This window comes from Balaenoptera physalus (genome assembly GCF_965194825.1).
Source record: "Balaenoptera physalus genome assembly, chromosome: 2".
NCBI classification, from domain to species: Eukaryota; Metazoa; Chordata; class Mammalia; order Artiodactyla; family Balaenopteridae; genus Balaenoptera; species Balaenoptera physalus.
The window spans coordinates 29,814,405-29,837,886 of record NC_138883.1 but is presented as its reverse complement, the minus strand read 5'-3'; the positions used below and the strand labels follow the sequence as shown (position 1 = coordinate 29,837,886).

Genomic DNA, 23,482 nt, shown 5'->3' with positions numbered 1-23,482 from the left:
CACCTGGAAGCCGTCTGTCAACAGTAGCCAGGGCTTCACCTCATAAATAAAAAATAAAAATAATGAGCAAGCGTTCATTCATTCACAGTTAAAGCATGTTTTTTCCTCAGCTCTTAGGACAGCCAAACTCCATACTGGTTTGGAGGAGGGCACATTTAGCCAGAGGTTTGTGCAGAGATGTCCTGGGGTGTATCAGCTCTGGAGTTGGAGAAATGAGGATTCATATCCCTGCTTTAGCATTAACCAGCTGTGTGATCTCGGACAAGTCCCCTCACTCCTCTGAGCCTGTTTCTTCTCCGTAAAGTGAGGTCAATTGTCCCTGCCTCTCAAGGTTAGTGTGGGGATTTACAGAAATAATGTATATAAAATGCTTAGCACAGTGCTCTGCACACATAAGCACCCATTAGCAGGGGTTATCACCGTAATCAGAAAAGGCTGGGAGCAAAAGACAGGTGTTGGCAAGGATGTGGGGAAGTTGGAGCCCTCGTGCGCTGCTGGTGGGAAAGCTAAATGATGCAGCCGCTATGGAGAGCAGTATGGAGGCTCCTCAAAGAATTAAGAATAGAACTACCATCTGATCCAGCAATCCCACGTCCGGGTATTTATCCAAAAGAGTTGAAATCAAGATCTCAAAGAGATATTAACACTCCTATGTTCATTGCAGCGTTATTCCCACTAGCCAAGACGTGGAAACAACCTAAATGCCCATCAATGAATGAATGGATAAAGAAAATGTGGTATACGCATACAACGGAATATTAGTCATCCTTTAAAAGGAATATTGCATTATTCAATATGCAATCACACGGATGAACCTCAAGAACATTATGCTAAGTGAAATAAGCCAGTCCTAGAAAGACAAATACTGCGTGAGTTCACCTATATGAGTTATCTAAAGTAGACAAATTCATAGCATCGAAGACTGGAATGGTGGTTGCCAGGAGCTGGTGGGGAGGGGGTGATAGGAAATTGCTAACCAACAAGCATAAAGTTTCCATCAAGCAAGATGAGCAAGCTCTAGAGATCTTCTGTACAACAATGTACCCCCACTGAACAACATATATTGTGCACTTAAAAATTTAAGAGGGTAGGTCTCAGGTTAAGTGTTCTTTCTACAATGTAATTAAATTTAATTTTTTTTAAAGAAAAAATTGGGAAAGGAAAAAAAAAAAAACTTCACAAATCACTTCCATTGTGCCCCGCAGAAGGGCAAATGTGTGCTTTGTTCCTCCCTAAATGGCTGAAGCTTAGAGACAAAATGTTCTCCTTCTCCCTGAATATCACCCCATCACCACCATCTTCTTTCCTATGATGCTTCTTGAACAAAGAAAATAGGAAAGTGAGTCTCTCATCAGGAGTCTGCCCCAGTGATGCTAACAGAAAATCCAGGGCTGGGAACAGTTAGGAAGAGAAGTGGCAAACTCTTGAAATTATTTTCAAAATATCTCAGTAGCCCAAACCCAAGGATTTCTTTCATATGTCTATCCCCAGTTATCACCTCACCTATAAAAGGGAGTTAATTACATTATTGGGATTTAAAGCCATTAAGTAAACTAAAGTCAAGTGCTGGGTTGCTGAATTTTATTTCGGACTACTGAGTTTTATATCAATGTTGAAAGAACAGGAAAGGAAAGATTCTAAAGAGACCAACTAAAACAGCAATGCAAGCTGGTGGCACTCTGCCTGGAGAATTCCTGGAGATTCCAGAACTTCCAGATGCAAAAAACAGGGAATAATAAAAGGGCTGATCAGTCAGAGGCCAGAAGCCTTCGAATTTGAATGCGGTAGACCAGTCATTCTCAAAAATCAGTATTCATAATTATTGCCTGAGAAGCTCTCAAAAAATGCAGATTACCAGGCCTGCTCCCAGTGATTCTGATGTAGGAGCTCTGGTGGGAGGCCCAAGAATCACATTTTAATAAACACCTCGGTTATCTCTGCACAGGTGGTCCAGGTCCACACTTTGACCAGCACCAACAGCCTTTCCTACAAAGTCACATGTAGGTGCTTTGCTGTAGGGAATGAACACTTTCCCTTTGGCAAGAGATTGAAAGGGAAGAAACAGAACTTTAATCCTGAAGCTGGGTAAACTTTCAGGATAATTAATAGAGATTAGTTACTTGCTGGAAAATGAAGTATTCATCTACACACACACCATGTATTGGGTAAAAAATAAATTATGTTCAGATGATTTTAATATTTCTCTGAGATGGAATAAATTCAAGGGCTGAGTGAAAGGTAACAAGCAAACTATCTATCACCTGAAGTTAGCAGCTAAGATAATATTTCAACCACCCACCTTGAAAGGGAAGCTTGGACCGAGAACAGAGCAGGGCAACTATATAGGAATATACACCAGGAATGGCTAAATACAATCACATCTGAAAAATAGCTACAACTACTCCACAGAAACCCGGAAAGAGGTGGGGTCCAAGGTGGCCTAATATTTTCATAAATAACTCGAAAGATGGAGTGGGGATTATGCAAATCAATCCATAGACAATACAAAAATGGCAGGGATTGTGAATCTGTGGTGAATGAAATTTAACTACTGGGCAATGTCTTTAAATTTGCCTTTATTGAATCTTGCATATTGAAGTCACATATTATTGTATCTCTTTATGGAGACTCAATAGGGCCAAATGCAGAGTGATTTATGGAAGCAGGAATAATCAAATGTAAAAGTAGAAAAGAGCACACACCTGGAGAGGCATTAGCCCAGGGGTCAGGACAGGCACCGGGTGGGAAGTGGTTGAGATGGTGCACAGTGCAATGGGGTGGCCAATTACTTCTATTCTCTACAGATGTGGGTGGTGTTAAAAGCCGATGTTTAAAATAAACAAGGAAATGTGTCTGTTACTCTTTGAACCACTTGGCCTGGGTGCTACTTCCAATGAGAGTGCTGAGCTTAAATTAAACCTGGAAGAGAATTCAGAGTGGGCCATCGCAGAAATTATGGGATGCGTCCCTAGGTAAACCAAGAATACAAGGGGATGTTAAGAGGGCCTCCAGCATAGACGAAATCCTGAAGGTGCCTATTTGTTGGGAAAAGATACACAAAAGCTAAGCGGGCCTGTAGGAGAGAAAAATTTCAGCTCCTATTAAGGAAAAAACAATCATTCAAAGCACAGTCGGAATCATGGAAGAAAGGGCAGCTTATGGTAACACCATCCCTGGGGACATTCAAGGAGTTGACGAGACACCTCTCTACTTAGGATGCATTAGAGATTATTAAAAGCATTCCTTGCTCAGCTGGGGGGGTGGGAGGTGGGCCTTGTGACCTCTCCAAAGGTCATTCGTATCCCAAAGGATCACATGTCTGAAGGGCACCAGATAAAAATAAAGTCTATTAATCACTGAGCTGTCACACAATTTCCTAAGAGAGCCAGGATAGAGACGGGCGTTCCACGGTGGACCTTGTCCCGCCGAGGGAGGAAAAAGCAGGCAGTGCCTGTGCGGGCAGAGCCAAGACATCAGCCCCTGAGACTTCCAGAAAGCTGCCACCAGGCCTGCAATCAGGCTTCCCAAGCTCCACAGGGTAAACAGGAGGAGGAAGAGAGCCCGTGGGGAGGGGAACAGGAAACAGCAAATGGCACTGAGAGCCCTAAACAAAGCCGCAGGAGCTCGGGGGAGATGGGGTGAGCCAGGCCAGACAGGGACACCCACAAGGGCGCTTTGTGGATTTAATACTAAGGAGGCAAAGGCGGGGAAGACAGGAACTGAGGGGAGGGTGGAGAAGGGCGCACGGGTGTGTCTGGGATTATTTCCGGCTGAGAACCCAATGAAAGCTGGAGAGAGAGCGTGAAAGGTAATCCCACTATCTGCAGTAGCAGAAAATCACCTAAGAAAATACAGCTTTTTAAAAGAGGAATGGAGTGGCAATGCCCCAGTTCCAAAGCAGCTCTTGGCCTTCTTGATAGCTGGGCTGCTCTGGCCAGACACAGCTGGAAAGCCTGCCCCCTGGGGGTCTGAAGGACCCTTCCTAACCCAGAATCAGTCTCCCGAGGGCTAGCATGCTTGGGCTTTTATACATCAGAACAAAACTGAACCCCATCCAGGAAGCGAGACCGAGGCGGAAGCAGGCACCTCCTGGTATTGCCGAGAGAGAGACATCAGACCCATGCCCTGCTCCCTCCTCATCCTGAACCGGCCTTGGCTTGGGATGGAGATGTTACCTGCAGGAGTCGTCTCAGGAATGTCATCTGCACGGTGTATTAAGCAGCCAAGTGGGGGTCATGGAGTTTGAGTTCTTCTAGCAAAATGTTCTCCAACCAGCTGTCACCCCACCGGGCACAGAACAACTTTTTGAAATCAAAAGAGGCCAGTGAAGAGGGAGGAAAAGGGCACCACCCCCGATGTACTCCCTGTGCCCCATCTTCCCCTGGGTCTCTCCCACTTTCACAGAGACTGCAGACACTGGCAAGACGGGCAGGACGCCCGAGGAACCACTGTGCCCGGGCCCTGCCTCAGCGGTCCCGCTGCCATCCTCACTGCAGCCCCTTCTCGCCCACGGCGGAGCTCTGCTTCCTCAGAGAGGAGAAGGTGGGAAGGGAAGATGGTCAGGGAGAGAGGTTTCGAGGGCTGCCCTTGCCATGGAGAGAGCAGGTGGCACCCGATATGGTGAGAAGACAACTAGGGAAAGGTTTTTTTTTTTTTTTTGGCTGCACCACACGGCATGCGGGAAGGTATCTTACTTAGTTCCCCAACCAGGGATTGAACCCATGCCCCCTGCCGTGGAAGCGGGGAGTCTTAACCACTGGACCACCAGGGAAGTCCCTAAGGCAAGGCTTTTAAATCCACCCCCCCAGTGCTCTGATAGGTGAGAAAGACAAAAGCTCTCTCAAGCTGACAGCAATCCCTCGGAAAGCTGCAGGTCTCTGGAGGTCCACCCGCTGCCACCGCCCCCGCTGCTCTGCCCCTCGGCCCCTCCCCAGCTCTGTCTGCAGACCCTAAACCCAGGAGCCGGGCAGTCGCTTGACCAAAGATGTTTCAGAAGCAAGCAAGAGAAGCTGGAGATGGATCGAGGGCCATTTATTAAACTAAGTCATGGTCAGAGAAAGATTCATAACCTGCCCCACCTAGGACAGGAGAGCGAGAAAGAGAAAGGAAGTTAAAGGGAAACAAATGAAAAGCCACAGGAGCCAAGTACCTTTGTCGGAGGATTTTGAGTTATGCTTTTGTTTGAATTCTCTGAAACAGAGAAAGAAAGAGAGGATGAACCTTAAGGAGACAGAGAGTGAGAGAGAGAGAGCCGGAGGAAAGCCGCGAAGGAGGGCACTGCAGGGAGAGGAGCACGGGGCCAGGAGGCCTCCCGGGCTTGCTTCTCCCTCCTGCAAGCAACACCAGGGCCTGGAGCAGCAACAGGAGGAGGTCAGGGGGTGACTGCGGTGAGGCAGCAGCAGGCAGGCCCGAGAGGAGGAGCCAGCGAGCCTGAGGCTGGGGCACAGGAAGCATGGGGCCCGGGCAGGAAGGCGGCGTCTGCCATACTCACTGTCACAGACGTAAGGTTTGTCGTGGTCTTCCTGAGAGGCGGCGTCGTGCCTCCTTCTGCCACCTGTAGAGCCACGGGCCTGGGGAGACACAGGAATATTGGGATGCTTGTTATGCTGACAATCACTACAGTTCCTGAGCACGTTTTCTGTGAGGCCCTGAGCGCTTCACCCACATCTCCTCATTCAACCTTATACTACATTTGTAGTCTCTCATATACCAACCCCATTTTACAGGCCAGGAAACTGAGGCCCAGAGATGCTAGGTAACTTGCCCAAATCACTCAGCTACTCACCCGTATCACTTCATTAAATCCTCACAACTCCAAGAAGCAGGTGCTACTATTATCTCCATTTTACAGACTTAGGAGACTGAGGCAACAGAGAGGTTAAGTAGCTTCCCCAAGGTCACTTGCTCACTAAGTGCAGAGCCAGGACGCAAACTCAGGATAGTCTGACTGCAAAGTCTTGAGCAGTCAGAATTCCCATCCTCTACTGTTGCCCCTAGGACCTCTTCCTCCAGCTCCTTAGCCTTCCAGCTTCGCTGACACCACATGTGGGTGCCAACCCAGCTCCCCTCAGCTGCCCAAATAATGCGCTAATTAGAGCAAGTAGCATAATTGCAGCTATCACCCCAGACTCCTGTGTTCACACTCCCCTCAAGCTCAAGTCTCTCAAGAGGCAGCCAGGGCTTCCCTGGTGGCACAGTGGTTAAGAATCCGCCTGCCAACGCGGGGGGCACGGTTCAAGCCTTGGTCCAGGAAGATCCCACATGCCTCGGAGCGGCTAAGCCCACGAGCCTGCACTCTAGAGCCCGCGAGCCACAACTACTGAGCCCACGTGCGCCACAGCTACTGAAGCCCGCGTGCCTAGAGCTCATGTTCCGCAACAAGAGAAGCCACCACAATGAGAAGCCCACCACACCGTAGTGAAGAGTAGCCCCCGCTCGCCACAACTAGAGAAAGCCCACGCACAGCAACGAAGACCCAACACAGCCAAAAATAAAATAAATAAAATAAATTTTAAAAAAAGATGAGATAGACCAGAAAATGCTTTAACAAAAAAAAAAAAAAAGAGGCAGCCAGGCCCAGCATCGGGGCGTGAGCTCCCCTCCCCCCTGCTCGGCCTACTCCATGCGGCAAGCTTCCACTGAGGCCCCCCTGTGTGGTCTGCCTTGGGGCTCCAGCCAGTGGCAGAGACCTTGACACCTGACACTCTCCTGCGGCTGGACTCTTGATACCCCCGCCCTGTGTGCATCTCCAGAGAGGCCAGCATCATCTGGGGTGAGGGTGGGATGGGCTCTACCTCCAAGGATAGACAAGAGCAGCCAGAGAGGGAGCTGGCGGCTGGGCAGCCCCAGGACAGTGGCTACAAGAACATGGCAAGGTTTATTTTTAGACCTTTGTAAGTCCCACACCGGTCACATGGGTAGCACCCTAGCTTCCTCCAGGTCATTCTCTGGTCATGAGTAGCAGTAAACTCCCAACCAAGGAAAGGGCCTGCTGGGGTCCTTGGAGACAGAGAAGAAGGTGCAGCAGATGAGAAATAAAACATGGCAACATCTGGTGTGCAGGGGAAATGGGGCAGTCCCAGGGGCCTGGTCTGGAAAAGTGACCCCCGGGGGCACTTCATGGTCAAAAGGCCTTGAGGTGCGCGCACACACACACACACACACACACACACACACACAGTTTCCCTGGGGATGTCACAGTGGAAAGGCCTGTATGCCAGCCCTACGGGGCTCACTCTCTTCCCAGAAACACACCCTTCACAATCAACACCACCTGCCAAGCTACCAAGGCCACCACCTCCTCGGCTGTCTCTTTCCAAAACAAATTACAAAGTTCCACCTCCCTCCTTCCCTCCCCTCCAGGGCGCTTTCCCTCCTAGCCTCCCCGCCCCCCACCCCTGCACACGCACCAGCCCGCAGTCCCCTCCCCTCGCCCTCATTACTCAGAGTTGACCCCAAGAGGGAGCTGTGCGGCACTGGCAGTCACCCCGAGGCACTGACAGGCCTCCCCGCCTGCCCACGTTGAGGGTGGTCACCCTCAGCTGCCCGCGCCCACCCCCCCGCATCCCCCCTTGGAGAAGCCGGGGACAGCTTGACGTGTGCAGCCCGCAGCCCTGTCACAGGCGCCTGGGAGCAGGTGAAAGCAAGTCAAGCAGAATGACAGAGGCAACAGCAGACTCAGGGAGGGGGTTCTGGGAGACTAAAAATACCACCCAGGAGAAGAGGAGGAGAGCTGGAGCTGGGAGCAGCCAGCAGGAAGCGGGGGCCCTGCCGAGAGCCAGGGTTTCATCGCACTCTGCAGGGCTGCCGGCAGGGCGGCTGCTGCACCCACTCTCTCCCTGCACCTCAGTTTCCTCAACTGCAAAATGGGGATTGTGGCTATAGGGCATTGAGGGGACAGGCAAGGGACGCCTCCTGTGGCTGGAGCACACTTCTAGTCTCCTGGAACGTTTCAAGCTTGGAAACTCGGAATCCTACTTGTCTTGCTCAAATGTCACCTCCTCAGAGAAGCCCTCCTGACCAATGCATGTTCACTCATCCCCTCCATCTCTTACCCCTACCCTGCTTCATGTCATAGCGCTTAGCATTGTCTGACATTATACTTGGTGTACTTGTTGGTTTTCCATCTCCCCCACATAAGGGTGGAAAACGTCTATTTGGGTGACCGTTATACTTGGAACCTGGCACAGGGCCAGTCACCTAAGCAGCACTTAATAAATGTTTGCTGCATAAATGAATCAATCCATCAGTCGGCTGGTCAGTGAGTTAATCATCTTTGGTTCTTCTTCTTCATTCTCCGTATCCAAGTGCTATTGTGTCTTCCTTCAAAAGCCATCTTAGGCTTTGCATTTCCCTTCTATTCCACATCTTAATCCAGGAGCTCATCAATTAACCCCTGAACTGCTCAAAGAAGCCGCCAGCTGGGGTTCTACCTCTGCGTTGCCCTACCCAATCCATCCTGCATGAGTCTCAGACCAATTAGACAAAAGGAGTGAAGGACGGGAGCCCATGGTCATCCATTCATTCACTGCCATCCAAAGCCCACTGACATATCCACTGACGACCTACTGCCAGTCCTACCAGGATCACCTCATGCTGATGCTACGTCCAAGTCTTTGTTTTGCTTGATCCTGGTCATGGATCAGCCTCTACTCTGCCCATCCACATCTGGTCCATGCTTTAGCCTTGCTAACAGGCCACACCTCCAAGAATCTTCCTCTTGCCACACTGAGGAGTAAAGCATCAGCTTTAAAGTCAGACAAACATAGGTTTAAACACTAGCATGTGTTTTTGGACAAGTTACTTCTCTAAGCATTAGTTTTCTCATCTGTAAAATGGGCATAGCAACATCTTTATTGCAGAGTTGTTGTAGTGCTAATAAGGGGGTGTGAAACCACAGGGGACAGAGCTAGGTCTTCAGGAAGTACTCAATAAATTATTTCCCCTCCTTGCCCAGTTGATTGCTCTTTCCTCTGAACTCTTATTGCATTTGGTAAGTGCACGGTCAGAAGCCTGCTGCTTTCTAATTGTATCATGACTATTAGCATTTTCTCCTCAATTTAATTCCAAGGTCCTTGAGGGCAAAGATGGCACTTCATACCTTATTATGAACCCGTGACATTTAGCACTATGCTAGGCACACAGCATCCAAAGCTCTTTCACATATATTAGCTCAGTTAATTCCTACAATACCATCTGAGTTTAACCAAGTAATATTATTCCCATTTGGCACTTGATGAAACAGGTTCTGAGAGAGTTCATGATTTGCCCATAGTCACAGAGCCAGTAGAAGGCGGAGGCCCAGGTTTCCAGAATCTGTTACAGAAAACTTTGAAGCTGATGTCCAAAAGAAACCGTCCTCCCTCTCTGAGAACTGCTCACCTGACTCCACTCCTCCCCATTCCACCTCCCCATTCACACACTGGTGGGCCATGGCTGCCATGACTGCACCACACAGCCCTGCCCTACTGGCCGCCGTTGATTGGCTGGCTCAGGAGTAGACATGTGACCCAAGCTGGGCCAATCAGATTCTACCCCCAAGGTACTCTGAATTGGGAAACAGTGACTCTAGTTAGTACAGGTCACTTGGGGGACCCATAAATTCAGGAACTATGGGGCCACATGCACAGAGAAGCAGGAGAGGCGATCCTGCAAGAGAAGAGTAAAGGAAGGAGAAGTAGAGGCCAGAGCTGCCTGGGTTCCTTACTCTTTCCCAATCCTAAATCCCCGCCACCATCTTGTCCTTCCTGAATCTTCAAAAATTGCTCAAATATGGGACAATGCCTCAGTGGCTTTTCAAATACTTCCCACTTTTGCTTAAGCTGTTGAGTTTCCTACAACTAAAAGACCCTCAATTGGGACAGACTCAGTCTCGAGCAGAGAGCTAGTTGCTCTATACCTGTTGTTCTCAAATAGTGGTCAAGGGATCCCTGGAGGTCCCTGAGACCCTTTCAGGGAGTCTCCAGTGTCAAAACTATTTTTGTAATAGTACTAAAATGTTATTTGAAAGTTTTCACTCTCATTCTCTCACAAGTGCACAGTGGAGTTTTCTAGAGGCTACACGACACAATGATGTCATCACTCTGTGTGCTCGTGTATTCTTAAATTTAATGTTTTTTCTGTTTTGATTTCTAATATGGGAAGTATCACTAGCTACAACCCACCAGAACAATAGCTTTTGGGGCTCTCAGTAATTTGTAAGTAAAGAATCCCTGAGACCAAAAAAAAAATTGAGAACCACTGCTCTACACTCTTGCCATTTAAAGTGAGGTGCTCAGACCAGCAGCACTGGCATCACCTGGGATCTTGTTAACCAAGCGAGATCTCAGTCCCCACCCACCAGACCTACTGCATCAGAATTTGCACTTGAACAAGATCACCAGGTGCTTTATATGCACATTAAAGTTTGGAAGTACCGGACTACACCACAGTGCATCATAAACACTTACTGATTGATCAACTGATTGATAATACTCACATGGATGACTCACAGGAATTCCATGAACTTTAAAGAGCTTTGATTTGTTGGGCTAAAGTTACCACAGATACAATTATTCATTGTTGGGTCTCAATTTCTCTCACCCCTCAGGGACTCTCCATTGTCAAGGTTCTGAGAGTTGTTCCCGTTGCTTGCACCCTCCTAATAATATCTAGCCTTTATTAAGCACTCAAAATTGGCTGTGTATTACTACCCCAATTTTAATGATGAAGAAACTGAGACCCAGCATACTTATTCAATCTGGTCAGGGTCACAGAGGTTACCTAAACCACCCAAAGTCTAGTAAGTGGTAGAGCTGGGATTTGAACTCACGGTTCAAACAAAGCAGAGACTGTTCTCGTCATTACTACCTTAGCCCTGACTTCCTCAATGAGCACACAGAGCACCTGGGAGTCCTGTTAAACTGCAGACTCTAATTCAGCCCACCTAGGGTGGAGTCTGGGGGTCTGCATTTCTAACAAGCTCCCAGGTGACACAGATGCTGCGGCCCAAGGGCCACATACTAAGATGTACAGCCTCAGACTGCCTCTCAGTCCCGACAACAGAAACGGAGTGACTCTCCTCCAGGAGCCAGTGGCAGCTTGAATACACCTTAAAGGGTAGCTTCATTGAGCCTGTGGGTTAAACAGCTCCATACCTTATTCCAGCACAGGTAGGCTCACCTGCACTTTCCAGGTCCTTCCATGGCTCCCACCATGGATGTCTACAATGTCACTGCACAACGTAGAGCCGTTTGACTGCCCCTTAGCCAGCCTCGGGTGGGCCCAGAGCTAGTCTAGGCCCCATCCAGCCCGCTCGCTGTGTTCAGGCCTTTTCTCAGCTCCCATAAATCTGAAATATGACTTTCTGTTCTTTTTCCATCATTCATTCATTCATTCAACAAAATGGTCAGTGGCCACATGCTGGGCACTGGGCCACGTGTGACCCAGTAGAAAAAGCACAGACCTGTGTTCAAGTCCTAGCTTCTTCCTTACTAGGTTGGATGTCCTTGAACAAGTTCCTTAACCTCTCTAGGAGTAATAATACCCACGTATGGGAATGAAAGAAGCAATGCTGTCCAAGATAAGTATAACGGGGGTCACATGTCATTTAAAATTTTCCAGTAGCCACATTTTTAAAAAAGAGTAAAAATAGAAACAGATGCAATTAATTTTAGTAATACATTTTATTTAATCTAATCTATCCAAAGTATTACCGTTTCAACATGTAATCAATATAAAAATATTAATGAAATGTTCACCATTCTTTTCCTACTATATCTTTGAAATATGGTGAATACTTTACACCTACACCACATTTCAATTTGAATTAGCAACATGTCAAGTGCTTGGTAGCCACCCACATGTGGCCAGTGGCTGCTGTAAAGGACCGTGCAGAAATAGAGAATGCAGTATAAAGGACCTATTGTCACTATCGATATCGTGTTTATGATATCGCTATCGACCTATCGTGTTTATGATGCACTGTGGTGTATTCCAGTAACGTAGCTCTTATTGGGAAGAGCTCATCACACTGCCTGATGTACAGGAAGTATACAGTAAGTACAAAGGGCTGTTGCTGCCGCTTCTGCTGGTGTTCTTACAGAGAAGACACCCAATTCGTATTTGCCGACTACAAGTTCAATGCCTAGATTTCAGTTGGGAGTGGAGAAGATGTAAAGACGACCATTCTCCATCATCTACTCGAGTAAGTTTGGTTTGGGCTGAGACAAGGGTTGGAAGCAGGCCTGGAGGTACACAGCAACTGGAGTTCACAAAAGGCCCAGAAACTCCACATTCTAAAGCCTCCTTTAACGATGGAATAAGATATCCATTATTTTGTAACCCCCAAAGAAGGCATGGGTCCAGGCAAGTTCATCAGGGGCCACTAAGATGATTAGGTGAAAAGGTGATGGGGCGCTTTCTAAGGAGAGATCTGGCTGACAACACCCAAATCCACTGATCAATTTTACCACCACTGAAAGCAGAACGAGTGGACAGCATACACCTCCAGATGTGAAGCAATAAGCAGCACACATCACACCTAAGAAAGAGTCTAGCCCCACCAAAAAATATTTACACACACGCACAAATATCCCAAATCTAATCGTCTCTCATCAGACCACTAGTTTTCAGGAGATAAAGAGGATCGAGGGACACATCAAACACCACCAGTCTGCCAAATCTAGAATATGAGAAATTCCACAAGACCAACCACCCAAGTTCTTCAACAAATAAATGGCATGGAGAAAAAAAAATATGTATGTGGTAGGGAGTAGCAAGGAAGAAGTATGTTATAGAATACAAGAGACCTAAGTTTCAAACAAACCAACTATAAAAAGGCATTTTTGAGAAAATCAGGGGGAAAGGATCAGGGACTGGATAGTAGATATTAGAATAGTTATTTTTATTGGGTATGATAATGATACCTGTTAGAGATATACATTGAGATATGTACAGGTTAAACGAAAAAATGTCTAGGGGCTTGCATTCAAATATTCCACACACACACACAAACCCCACAAACATGCAAACCAACCAAAAGTGAGAGTAAAGAAAAGATTAAACAACAGTGTCAAAACACTGATCACGGCTGAAGCTGAGTCGTGACTCTATAAGGTGTGCAGCATCAGAGGACCGCCCCGTCCAGACTGAGAAATTCCAGCTCCTGTCCAAGTCGGAGCATCTTAGCTCAGCATGGGCACTGCTAGGCCGCTTGCACCAGTCACCTAGGAACTTGCTTATAATACAGCTCTCCAGGCCCTACCCCAGACTTCCTACATCAGAACTTCTGGGAGTGGGTCCTGCAGATTTGCATTTCGATAGGCTCTCGTGGTGTTTCTGATGTGTACGCAGACACAAGAACCACGGGAATAGAGAGGCTTGCCATAATTATCACTGGACCCAAGCTCAGAGGGCATCTAGGACTAGCCTCTCGCCCACGGGAGGGGTAAGCATCCCGCCTAGAGCCTGAAGGAGCCAGACAGGCCTCAGAGAGTTAATTCTCCAGATGGAAAGCGGCACTTCATCCCCGCAGGTCCCGCTTCATCTGGTTTTTGTCAGATACTCCTGCAGACCCCTGAAGGTAATCACAGAAAACCCCTCTGGGCTTGAACGTGAGGACTCTGGAGGACCACCTCGAACGCCAGAGAGCACCACTCAGGCTTGGCTCCCTCCGCTTAAGAGTCACCCTCATATTTTTATTCCTTCCACCATGGATTTCCCCTCTGCCATTCCCCAGGCTTCTGGCCTTTTCTTGTCACATTCCAGGCCCACAGGCCTCCAAAGCCCCTGCCACACTGGCTTGGGAACCATCAGCTGCGGCCCCCATGCTTTCCCAGTTTGCTCCCACTCTCTGCCTAGTGAAACGTACCCCAAAGCAGGTGTCCTGACCCTGTCATTCTGGGGCAGCCCCAGGGACGGGACACTTCCCGCCTTGTTCTATGACTGAGGAATGGGGACAGCAGTCACGTTCTCCTCATCCCCCACCCTCACCCACACCTCAACCTCCACCTTCCCCAGACCCGCACCATCCCCTCAGAGCACCGTCTGCCTCTTCTCTCCCTCTTGCCAGCTCTAAACTCTTGCAGGCTATCACTTGAGAATCAGAACTCTTCTGGAGGTTTCCTCTCTGGGTGTCCTGCAGAGAAGACCATGGATACACCCTCTATCTAGCTGCAGTGGGACTTTGAATCTAGGGACCAGTTGTTTGCCAGACCCCGGCCTCCCTGATCTCTTTCCTCCCTCACGGCTTACCCGTCCTCTGGTCCGATTCTTCCGCTTGGGAATATCTTCTTCTAAATCCTCTTCTTCATTTCCTTCTTCTACATTTTCATCATTTTCCAAAACCCTCTGAAATGACAAGAAAATAGAAGCGTTGAGGATTAAAATGCAAAGGAGAAAACCATCAGAGGGTAATTTGGAGGGTGTTCTGTTTTGGTGTTGTTTTTTAACACAGTGAAGATGCTGCCGTGGCTTGGGAAGCTAGGCCTCCAAAATGCTGGCCAGGAATTGGAGCTCTTGGCGGTACCAACTCTCTCTCCTGGGACCCTTCCAGCCAACTCCTCCTAGAACACCGACCTTTTTCAACTCTTTTTGCCCAAGAAATGTTTTCTAAAAAGAGAATACTCTGGTAGGGGTACCCTTCTATGTGGGCCCAAGATGTCTGGTCAAAACTTACTTTAATGTAATTTTCCTTTTGTTCCTAAAGGGCCACCTCAAATATATGAAAATATGTTTCTCCTTTCCCTGGCATTCTGGAATCCTGCCCTGTTTGATGAAAACAAGTAACTTCCTCTCCATCTGACCAGAATTTGACATGAATGTGTTATTCATAATCTTCCATTGTTATTTTTTTAAGAGTAATGGATTTTCGTTACAGCACATTACTTGTAATGGAGCTCAAAGATCATAAATTTAATTCTCTCTCTCCAACAGCCCCGTGAGCCACACTGCAGCAGAGAATCCAATTTCCATTTTACAGGTAAATAAACTGAGGCTGAAAACAGTTTCGACTGCTCAAGATCATATAGCAGAATCCACGACCAAAGCAAGGTCAGGTTCATCAGCTCAGAGTTTCCCATTTCTCTCTCAGCCCTTGTGTCTGAGAATTCCAAGGCATATTGCAGTACTTCCTATAGGACCTGAGCACCTCACTCGCTTTGGCGGAGGGGAGGAAAGGGGAAGTAAGGTGCGTATCTCTAGGTTTAAGGGAGGGATAAGAGACTGTGGCAGAGGACCCAGCCCCCCAGAGTGGAAGTGGAATAAGGGGAAGGGGAGCCCATGGTTTCCATGTCAGGAGCCCTGGGGGCTTCTTTATAAGCTCACTGTGTGGCCTTGGGTGAGTCATCATTGCTTCATGCCTCAGTTTCCCCAATTATAAAATAGGAACTCATTCATTCAATCAACAAACATTTGTCTAGGGCTGACTACATGGCAGGTACTGTTCTAGATAAGCCAAAAAATGGCTACAGTCCTGGCCCCAAGGGGACTCTACAGTCTAATGAAAGAAGGACAGATTCAAACAACATACATAACCATATAATTACAACTGCTATGAAAACAGTGACAGGCAAGTTCAAGGTGCTATGAGAGGTTGTTAGAAGGGACCTTTACCTAATCTGAGGTCAGATAAGGCTTACCTGTGGAAGTGAACTAAGGAAGTTGAGATGTAAAGGATAGACAGACACTAACCTTGGGAACAGGGACCAAAGGGAGGAGAGGAGGGAAAGTATTCTACGCAAAGGGAACAGCATGAGCAAACTCCCTGAAGCAGGGAGGGGAATATGGCTTGTCCAGAGAGCATGAAGAGGCCAGTGTGACCAGAGCTCAGTGGTTCAGGAAGAGACTGGTCTAAGATGAAGCTAGAAAGGTGGGTGGGCACCAAGTTATACAGGACAACAGCAACCACCCATCCTTGTGGTAATAGTGCGACAATCACACAAGCTATGAAAAGACTTAGAAAGCGGGACTTCCCTCGTGGCGCAGTGGTTAAGAATCCGCCTGCCAATGCAGGGGACATGGGTTCGAGCCCTGGTCTGGGAAGATCCCACATGCCACGGAGCAACTAAGCCCATGCGCCACAACTACTGAGCCTGCGCTCTAGAGCCCACGAGCCGCAACTACTGAGCCCGCGCGCCTACAGCCCGTGCTCTACAAAAAGAGAAGCCACTGCAGTGAGAAGCCCGCACCCTGCAACAAAGAGTAGCCCCTGCTCACTGCAACTAGAGAAAGCCCGTGCACAACAATGAAGACCCAACACAGACAAAAAATAAAAATTAATAAAATTGAAAAAAAAAATTCATGCTGCTAAATAATTTTTTAAAAAAGACTTAGAAAGCAGCATGCATGGTACTGACTTCTGGTATCACCATCACTGTTCCAGTGGCCTCCTGGACAATGCCCTTGGCCTGTCCTAAAAGCAGGAAGCCCAGGGGTGAGTTTCCAATGACCTTCTCCCATTGCCTTCTTGTCAGAGAGTTCCATTCCCATCGCAGGGGTCAGGATATTGCTAATTGCCAAATCCTCCCAAAGAACTCAAAATAGGTCTAGTAAATTCTTCTCTGGCTTCTCTACCAGGTTTATATGGGAAGCCATCAGCTGATAGCACTTAGGCTCTCTGGGCCAACCTTAGCCACCTAACAGAGAAGCAACGGCATCTGCCAGACACGACCTTTGGCCCACAGCTAGGAAACGCTGGCCCAGGTCCACAGCAAGAGTCCTAGCCTTCCTGCGCCTTGGCTTCCTGAACCGTAGGGGGGAACACTAGTGAGACAATGACAAGTCAGACGCTCTGCAGCCTTTGGTGAAAAGATGTAGCATAAATACAAGGTGTCGTTCTTACGACAACTGTTGCTGTTTGTATAGCCATCTTGCAAACTCTCTGGGTGTTGAAGCCATTTAATCATGGTAAGTTCCAAGTGTCTCGAATTTAAAGATCATTGCCTCTGGCATCTCAGCGCAATTCTGATGCCACTCTCATTTTTTATTATGAAGGTATTTATTACCTGCAATATGGACTCTGGGTTGGAAGGTGAAAGCTGGTGAAGGCAGCTGCACTAGTCCCTAGACGTGCCGCACAGCCTCAACATCCCGGAGAAAACTGACTTCTCCCTCCCTCTTCCCACTGGCTTCCCTGTGTCTCTAGAACCTCTGGTCCGAGCCCTAGGCCTCACATGTGACAGCAGCATTTCCTGTGTTTCTGCATTTCCTGCGACGTGGCCCTGACACCAGAAGCCTCTCTACACAACTCGGGAGAAGCCAGGAGTTCCTAACAAACAAAGCCCGTATTCAGGGCTCAGGAAGCAGAGGGAGCATCCTGTATTAGGAATGAAGGGCAGGGGTGTCCCACTAGAGAAGCATCTCAACCCCCGTGACACACTTGCATTCCCTGTCCGAGGACATTATATGGAAAATAGACACATTTTAAAACAACTTTGCTCCCTGCTACTCTAACCAGTCTTTACAGTGATGATAATGATCGTTTGTGGTTGTGCTTTTTTAAAAAAGAAGGAATTCCTCTTTTTTTTGTGTGTGTATCAGAGGAATTCCTCTTTAAAGATTCCATTATCTCCAGCTGGAAGAGTGCAAAGTTCTCCTATTTCCCTCCTTGCACTGCTGGCCCTGCATCCAGTCTCCTTTCCATGCAGCATCCAGAGGGGTCTTAAGGAAACACAAATTCACTGCCCTGGTTAAAATCCTCCAAATGGCTTCCTTTTTCATGTCCCATGAATCCAACAGCCTCCTGCAGGTCTGGCCCTGCCCACCTCTCCAAGTGCCTCCCCAGCCCTTCCCTCCCTGGCACCCTGCTCCAGCCACACCAGCCTCTGTCTGTTCTTTCCACACAACGTGCTCAGAACTATCGCGATGCCTTCAAGAGCACTGTTCCTCCGCCCAGAAAGCCCTTCCCAGGTTCCTCACTTTGCTGGCTCCTTCTCATCTCACAGGACCGGGGTATAGCCCTTGTCTCCCTTAGGATGCTACCTAGAATCTGTCCCTCCTCTTGTACTGAGCCTTCATACTCTGTTCTTTTCATGGCATTTATCCTGAAATGCAGTTATTTTACTTGTTCGTTTACTTGCTTTCTGTCTGTATGTCATGCTACAAAATAAGTATGAGAAGAGGGGACAGGTCTCTCTTGGTTTCCCTGTTACCCCAGAGCCCAGCACAATGCCTGCTCAGAGGAGGCACTCAATAAACTTTGATGGAATGAATGAATGAATGGAAAAATGAACAAAACAGTCCATTTGTTACATGTGCACTTTATTTTAATAATCAAAGCCAATAAAAACATGTAAACTCATCTGGCTTTGGTCCTGGTTTCGGTTTCTAGCACAGCAGGTGGTAGGCCCATGCTTTGCATATAGTAGACATTCTGGTTACATCGGGGATGATGGTGATGATGATGATTTGACAATGACAACCCGTATACTGGCCCAGTGCTGCCTGAGAAGGACTCGAACCCACCGCCAGCTCGAAAAGGAAAGGGCTGCCTGTCTCTAGAGCATCAAGGCTTCTGGGCAATGGTTCTGTCCCACCCATTGACTCAGTCAAATTACCCCAACTGAGCAAAAATACTCTTAACAGGCAATACAGATGGGACAGACGGTGACTTCAAAGATCTAAAAGTCCAAAAATGGGGGATAATACATGAATAGCAAAAAAAAAAAAAAAAAAAGATGAAGAAAAAGAAAGTACTAGATGCCCTAAATGCCAGCGGTAAAAAGAGAACTAGGGGGTGGGGGGTGATCAAGAAAGGCTTCATGGGGAAGGTGGTATCAGGGCTGAGCCTAATAGGTGGGTGGAATTTGTACACGTGGTGATGGAAGAAAAGGCACGCCAGATAAAGGGCACAGCATGACCAGAGGCACGGAGGGAAGGAGGCTGGAGAACAGAGGGAGTAAAGGAATCGTGGGAAATAAGCCTGAAAACTAGGTTAGGAGCGGAGAGAGGAGGCCCAAGAAGATCACACTCATCACCTTAGATTTATTTAGCGAGAAACAAAAGTGTTTTAGCCAAGTTTTTTAAACAAGGGCATGGCACAAGCAGCACTGTGTTTTGGGGTGAAAGGTCAGCTATCAAAGTAGGACATGGTGGAGAGGGGACAGACTGGGGACGGGCAACTCACAGGAATCTGTTCACTCGTGCATCCACGCAATAAATATTTATTGTGCACCTACTATGTGCAGGCACCGTTTAGGTCTTGAGATACAAAGGGGTGCAAGCAAGAGAGACAAAGATTCCTGCCCTTGAGGAGTTTATATTCTACTAGAAGAAAACAGAAAATAAACAATAGCATCATAAATCAGTAAATTATAAAGTATGTTAGATGCTGATAAAACCTATGGGGAAAAAGAAAAAGAAAAGGAAAGCAGAGTAAGAGAGTCGGGAGTGCTGCGGGGCGGAGAGGGCACAGGATGTGGTATTACTTTCAGTGGTCAGGGTAAACTTCACAGAGAAGAAGAGACAGGAGCCAGAACTTGAAGACGGTGAGGGTGAGAGCCCAGCGTATGGGGAGAGGGCCGTGAGGCAGAGGAAGCAGCCAGAGCACAGCCGGAGGTGGAGCGCGCCCGGTGTGTACGTGAGTAGCCGAAGGTCGGTGTGCCTGGAGCTGAGTCAGCCAGGAAGAGAGGAAGCAGCGAGTCAGAGAGAGGTGAGAGGGCCGCGACTTTTTCTCGGGAGAACAGGGGCCAGTGCAGGGTTTGAGCACAGGAAAGGCCCCCTCTCAGCCACGAGCAGGGGACTACTTAGAAAGCAATCGCAACCGTTCAGACAGGAGATGTGAGTGCCTTGGACCAGGGCAGCAGCGGTGGATGTGGTGAGAAGGGGCCACGCTCTGGATTTGTGTTGACAGGGCACAGTGGACAGGATTCCTGATGAATGGATATTGGGTGTGAGAGAAAGACAGGGGTCGAAGACAACTCCAAGGTGTGTCAGACATATAAAGGTTTCGGTCAATAAGGATCTTTACTAGGGCTGTAGATCTGACAAGTAGAGGAGGGAACAAATATGAGCCATGTTGTGACGACCAAACGAAAAAGACTGGACCATTCATCTGAACGCAGGAATGGCGGAGAAGGAGGCCACGTTCACTGACTCATTCAACGCCTTTACTGAGACCAGACTCTGCTGGGCACATGCAAGGCCCCGAGGGTACAACAGTGAACACGAAGGCACGGTCTCTGACTCGACGGAACCCACGCACTGTGGTACTGACGAAGCAAACCTAACATTTTACTGGTAGTCATTTAATTACAATGTTAATAAATTAATATGTAAATATTAGATTGGATATAAAATTAATAAATATGCAATTGTATAATATATGTATAACATAAAATATATAATTTTAATATAAAGTATTAATGTAATACAAATGTAATTTAATTTTAATAATCTCATTATGTTTAATTATTAAAAACTACGATTTCATATTTGTATTCATTAATATTATTACAATCTCCTGTGCCAACCATTGGATTCAACAATGGGGACTCAAGACACATAAATAAGACACCGTCAGAGCGCACGCACCATTGTGATCCTGCGTGGTGACCCTGCGTGGTGGCGGCCTTGGCCAGGCTGTGCACAGAGTGTGGTGAACACGTGGGGACGGGAGCCACCAACCCTGCCTGGGGGATGACTTCTAAACTGGCCTTGAAGGAGAGGTGGGTGGTGCTGGGGAAGGACAAGACAGCCGGTGAACTAGAGCTGAGGAGGGGGTGTGAGGCAGAGGTGCGGTGGGGATCCCTGCGGGGGCTGGCTGCCCCAGACAACCGAGCTTTCCAAGCCTGGGCTGTGGCTGCTGGCTCCCGGGGCGGGTGGGAACGTGGTCAGTTTCGCTCACCACTGTGTCCCCAGGACCTCGCACTGTGCCTGGCACACAGTAGGCTTCAAAACTACGTTTTGAGTGGACTAACAGGGAGACAAAGGCCAGCTTCCCAGTTGTGGTGGGAAGTTGAGGCGCAGCCCTGGCCGTTGAGAGGACAACCAGAGCTGGGGCTGGAGTTCCGGAAGCACGACGGTGATGCTTGGGGGCCACCCCCCAACCTGTCCCGCAAGCACACAAATACCTGTATTTCCTGGATGTTTTCCTCCTCCCTGGTGTCCACCTTCTTCTCGATCCCCTCACCACGGAGCAAGGCTTCCAGGGTGGTGCTCTCTGAGGTGAACCCATCTTTCTTCAGAGGCAGCTCCACTTCTGAAAAACAAGGACAGGAAAGCAGTGTCAGGCCACTGGAAACAGGAGAGAAAGGGACAGGAAGGGTGGCCCTTGAGGGCACGTGGGAACCGCAGCCCCCAGCAAGGATTCAAGATGCCTGCGATCTCTCCTCTGGGCCGAACAGGAACACTGGAGTTCAGCTTTTCCATCTCCAGTTCACAGTCCCAGAGCCAGAGCCCAGCCCTGCCTGCTGCCTCAGAGACGGCGGAGACAGGGAAGAAGGGGCGCCAGAAGAACACGGGGTCAGACGGCCTGCGTCTCTGTCCTGCTTCTGCCACCCTCTGGCTCTGTGACTTTGGGCGAGGCACTCAAGGATCCCCGAGCCCTTTTGCACATCTACAAAGTGAGGGTGACAATGCCCAGCACCCCACCAGGCCATTTTGTGGAGCATAAATGTGTTCCTTTACATTCAAGCACTTTGAAAACTCTAAAGCGGTGCACCAATGTCGGCCTCAAGTTTTATTATCCTCTCCCTCTATGCCAACTCTTGTCTGCCAACTCCATGACCTCCCCCCGGCCATGCTGGCTGCCCAGCTCCAGTCTGCTCCATGAAAAGCTATTTCAACCTCAGAGAGGCTGTTCTTATCAACCCACCAGGGAAGTAAAGGCCTCTGAAGCCCAGGGAAGAAAAAGAACGCGAGCAGATGCCTAACAGGCCCCTGATCAGCAGCTTGGAGCTGCAGTGCCCGCACACTGGGGCATTTGTTCTGAAGACATCAGAGTTTGATTGGCTTCGTGGGGCTTGAGATCATGGGGCCACCTGAGCAGTGGCAGCCAGAGCCGGCCCTGCCCATGAGAGAAATCAGAGAGAGAAACTGAACCCCTTTCTCAAGGATTCCCCCAACTCCGAACCCAAAGGAGGGTGGTTGAGGGTCTTTTGGTTTGTTTTTTGGGGTTTTTTTCATTAAAAACAGAAACCTCAGGTACAGGCGATCATACTCAGATTTACTACAAAATATTCCTCCCACCTCTCCCCGGACCCTGTACTTCATACCCCCTGCGACTAGATGCATAGTCCCTACCCTGTATCAGGTAAGATGGGTGCAAGACCATGAGGGGGTGGTGCCGGAGCAAACGGTCAGGGGAACGAATGGCCCATCTGTATGGAGTTTACAGACGTGTGGATAGGAATTAGGGGACAAGGAATGGGGAAGCACTAGGGCAGTTAACGGTTGGGGGTCAGGAGCCCTGCTATCCCTGGAGGGACAGAGAGAGTGTGTTTGCAAGACCTGGAGAGAGCCATGGAAGGCTCTCGGGCCAGAGAATCCGGGTACACACACCCAACCTCTCTCCCCTTGCCCTGTCTTCCTGCTCTGCCCTCCCACTGGCCAAGCTCAACCAGAAGCCACAGGGCAAGGGAGCCTCACTGATGCAGCCATTGAGGTCAGCTTCCTGGGGCACAGGGCAGCGTAAAGAAGGGCAAAAGGCTGATCTGGGGGGACAAACAGAAATAACCAGCACAATCAACCCGCGTTCCACTGGCCTTTATTCAAATGGAGTTCCACATTCCCCTTCTATCTCCTCCACCAGAGCCAGATGCAGGCTGGCCAGCCCATAAGAAAGGGTGCTCAGGCAGCCCATTAAAACTGAAGAAACTCACACCCATGCATGACCAGCCCCCAGGAGATGATGGTGGGAAGGAGAAACAGTATCTCAAGTCCCTTGAAAGACAAGGTCTTTGGGATTTTCTTACCAAAAAAGGCAAGCAGAGGATCCACCTCCATCAAAAAGTACTAACCCCAAATCAACCACCTCTGAAACTCGTTCACCCACTTATTCATTCAACAAATATTTACTGAGCACCTGCTATGTGACGACCACCGTGTTAGAACTAGGTACATGGGAGGTGAACCAAATAGCGACCAACCCGGCCTTTAGATGGTTGACAATCTAAAGAGACAGAATTGGGAGATTGGGATGGACATATATACACTAATATGTATAAAATGGATAACTAATAAGAACCTGTTGTATAAAAACATAAATTAAATAAAATTCAAAAAAAAAATAAAGAGACAGACATTAAATGCTAAGTCCAAAATAAATATGCAATTACAAAATGTCATAAGTGCTACAGAGAAAAGCAACAGGGTGAAATGTGAAGAAAGAATACAGTGCGGGGGGCGGTGTCTACTTTAGATCGGGGGTCAAGGAAGGGCTGTGTGGTGAAGTTACATCACACAGAAAAATAGCCAACTGTCTGCTTTGGTGAGTTCAGAGTGTGCAGCTCCAGAGCCTGCTCCAATGACATATTAGTCCTTCTCCCAAGTCACAAAAGGCTTCCAA

General features: G+C 48.4%; 1 protein-coding gene across 10 annotated transcripts in view; it reads right to left on the bottom strand.

Annotated features, from left to right (window-relative positions):
* DPF3 (double PHD fingers 3) overlaps positions 1 to 23,482 on the bottom strand; it is a 259,210-nt gene that overhangs the window by 99,004 nt on the left and 136,724 nt on the right. For all 10 annotated transcript variants that reach the window (XR_014261040.1, XR_014261041.1, XR_014261042.1 and 7 more), the window contains exons 4-6: positions 21,048 to 21,175; positions 14,233 to 14,328; positions 5,492 to 5,570 (exon numbers count right to left, since the gene is read on the bottom strand). Coding sequence is in view for 6 of the 10 variants with exons in the window: in XM_082451799.1 (XP_082307925.1) it covers positions 5,492 to 5,570; positions 14,233 to 14,328; positions 21,048 to 21,175 (303 nt within the window). In the remaining 4 variants the exon portion in view is untranslated. The remainder of the gene's footprint in view (positions 1 to 5,491; positions 5,571 to 14,232; positions 14,329 to 21,047; positions 21,176 to 23,482) is intronic.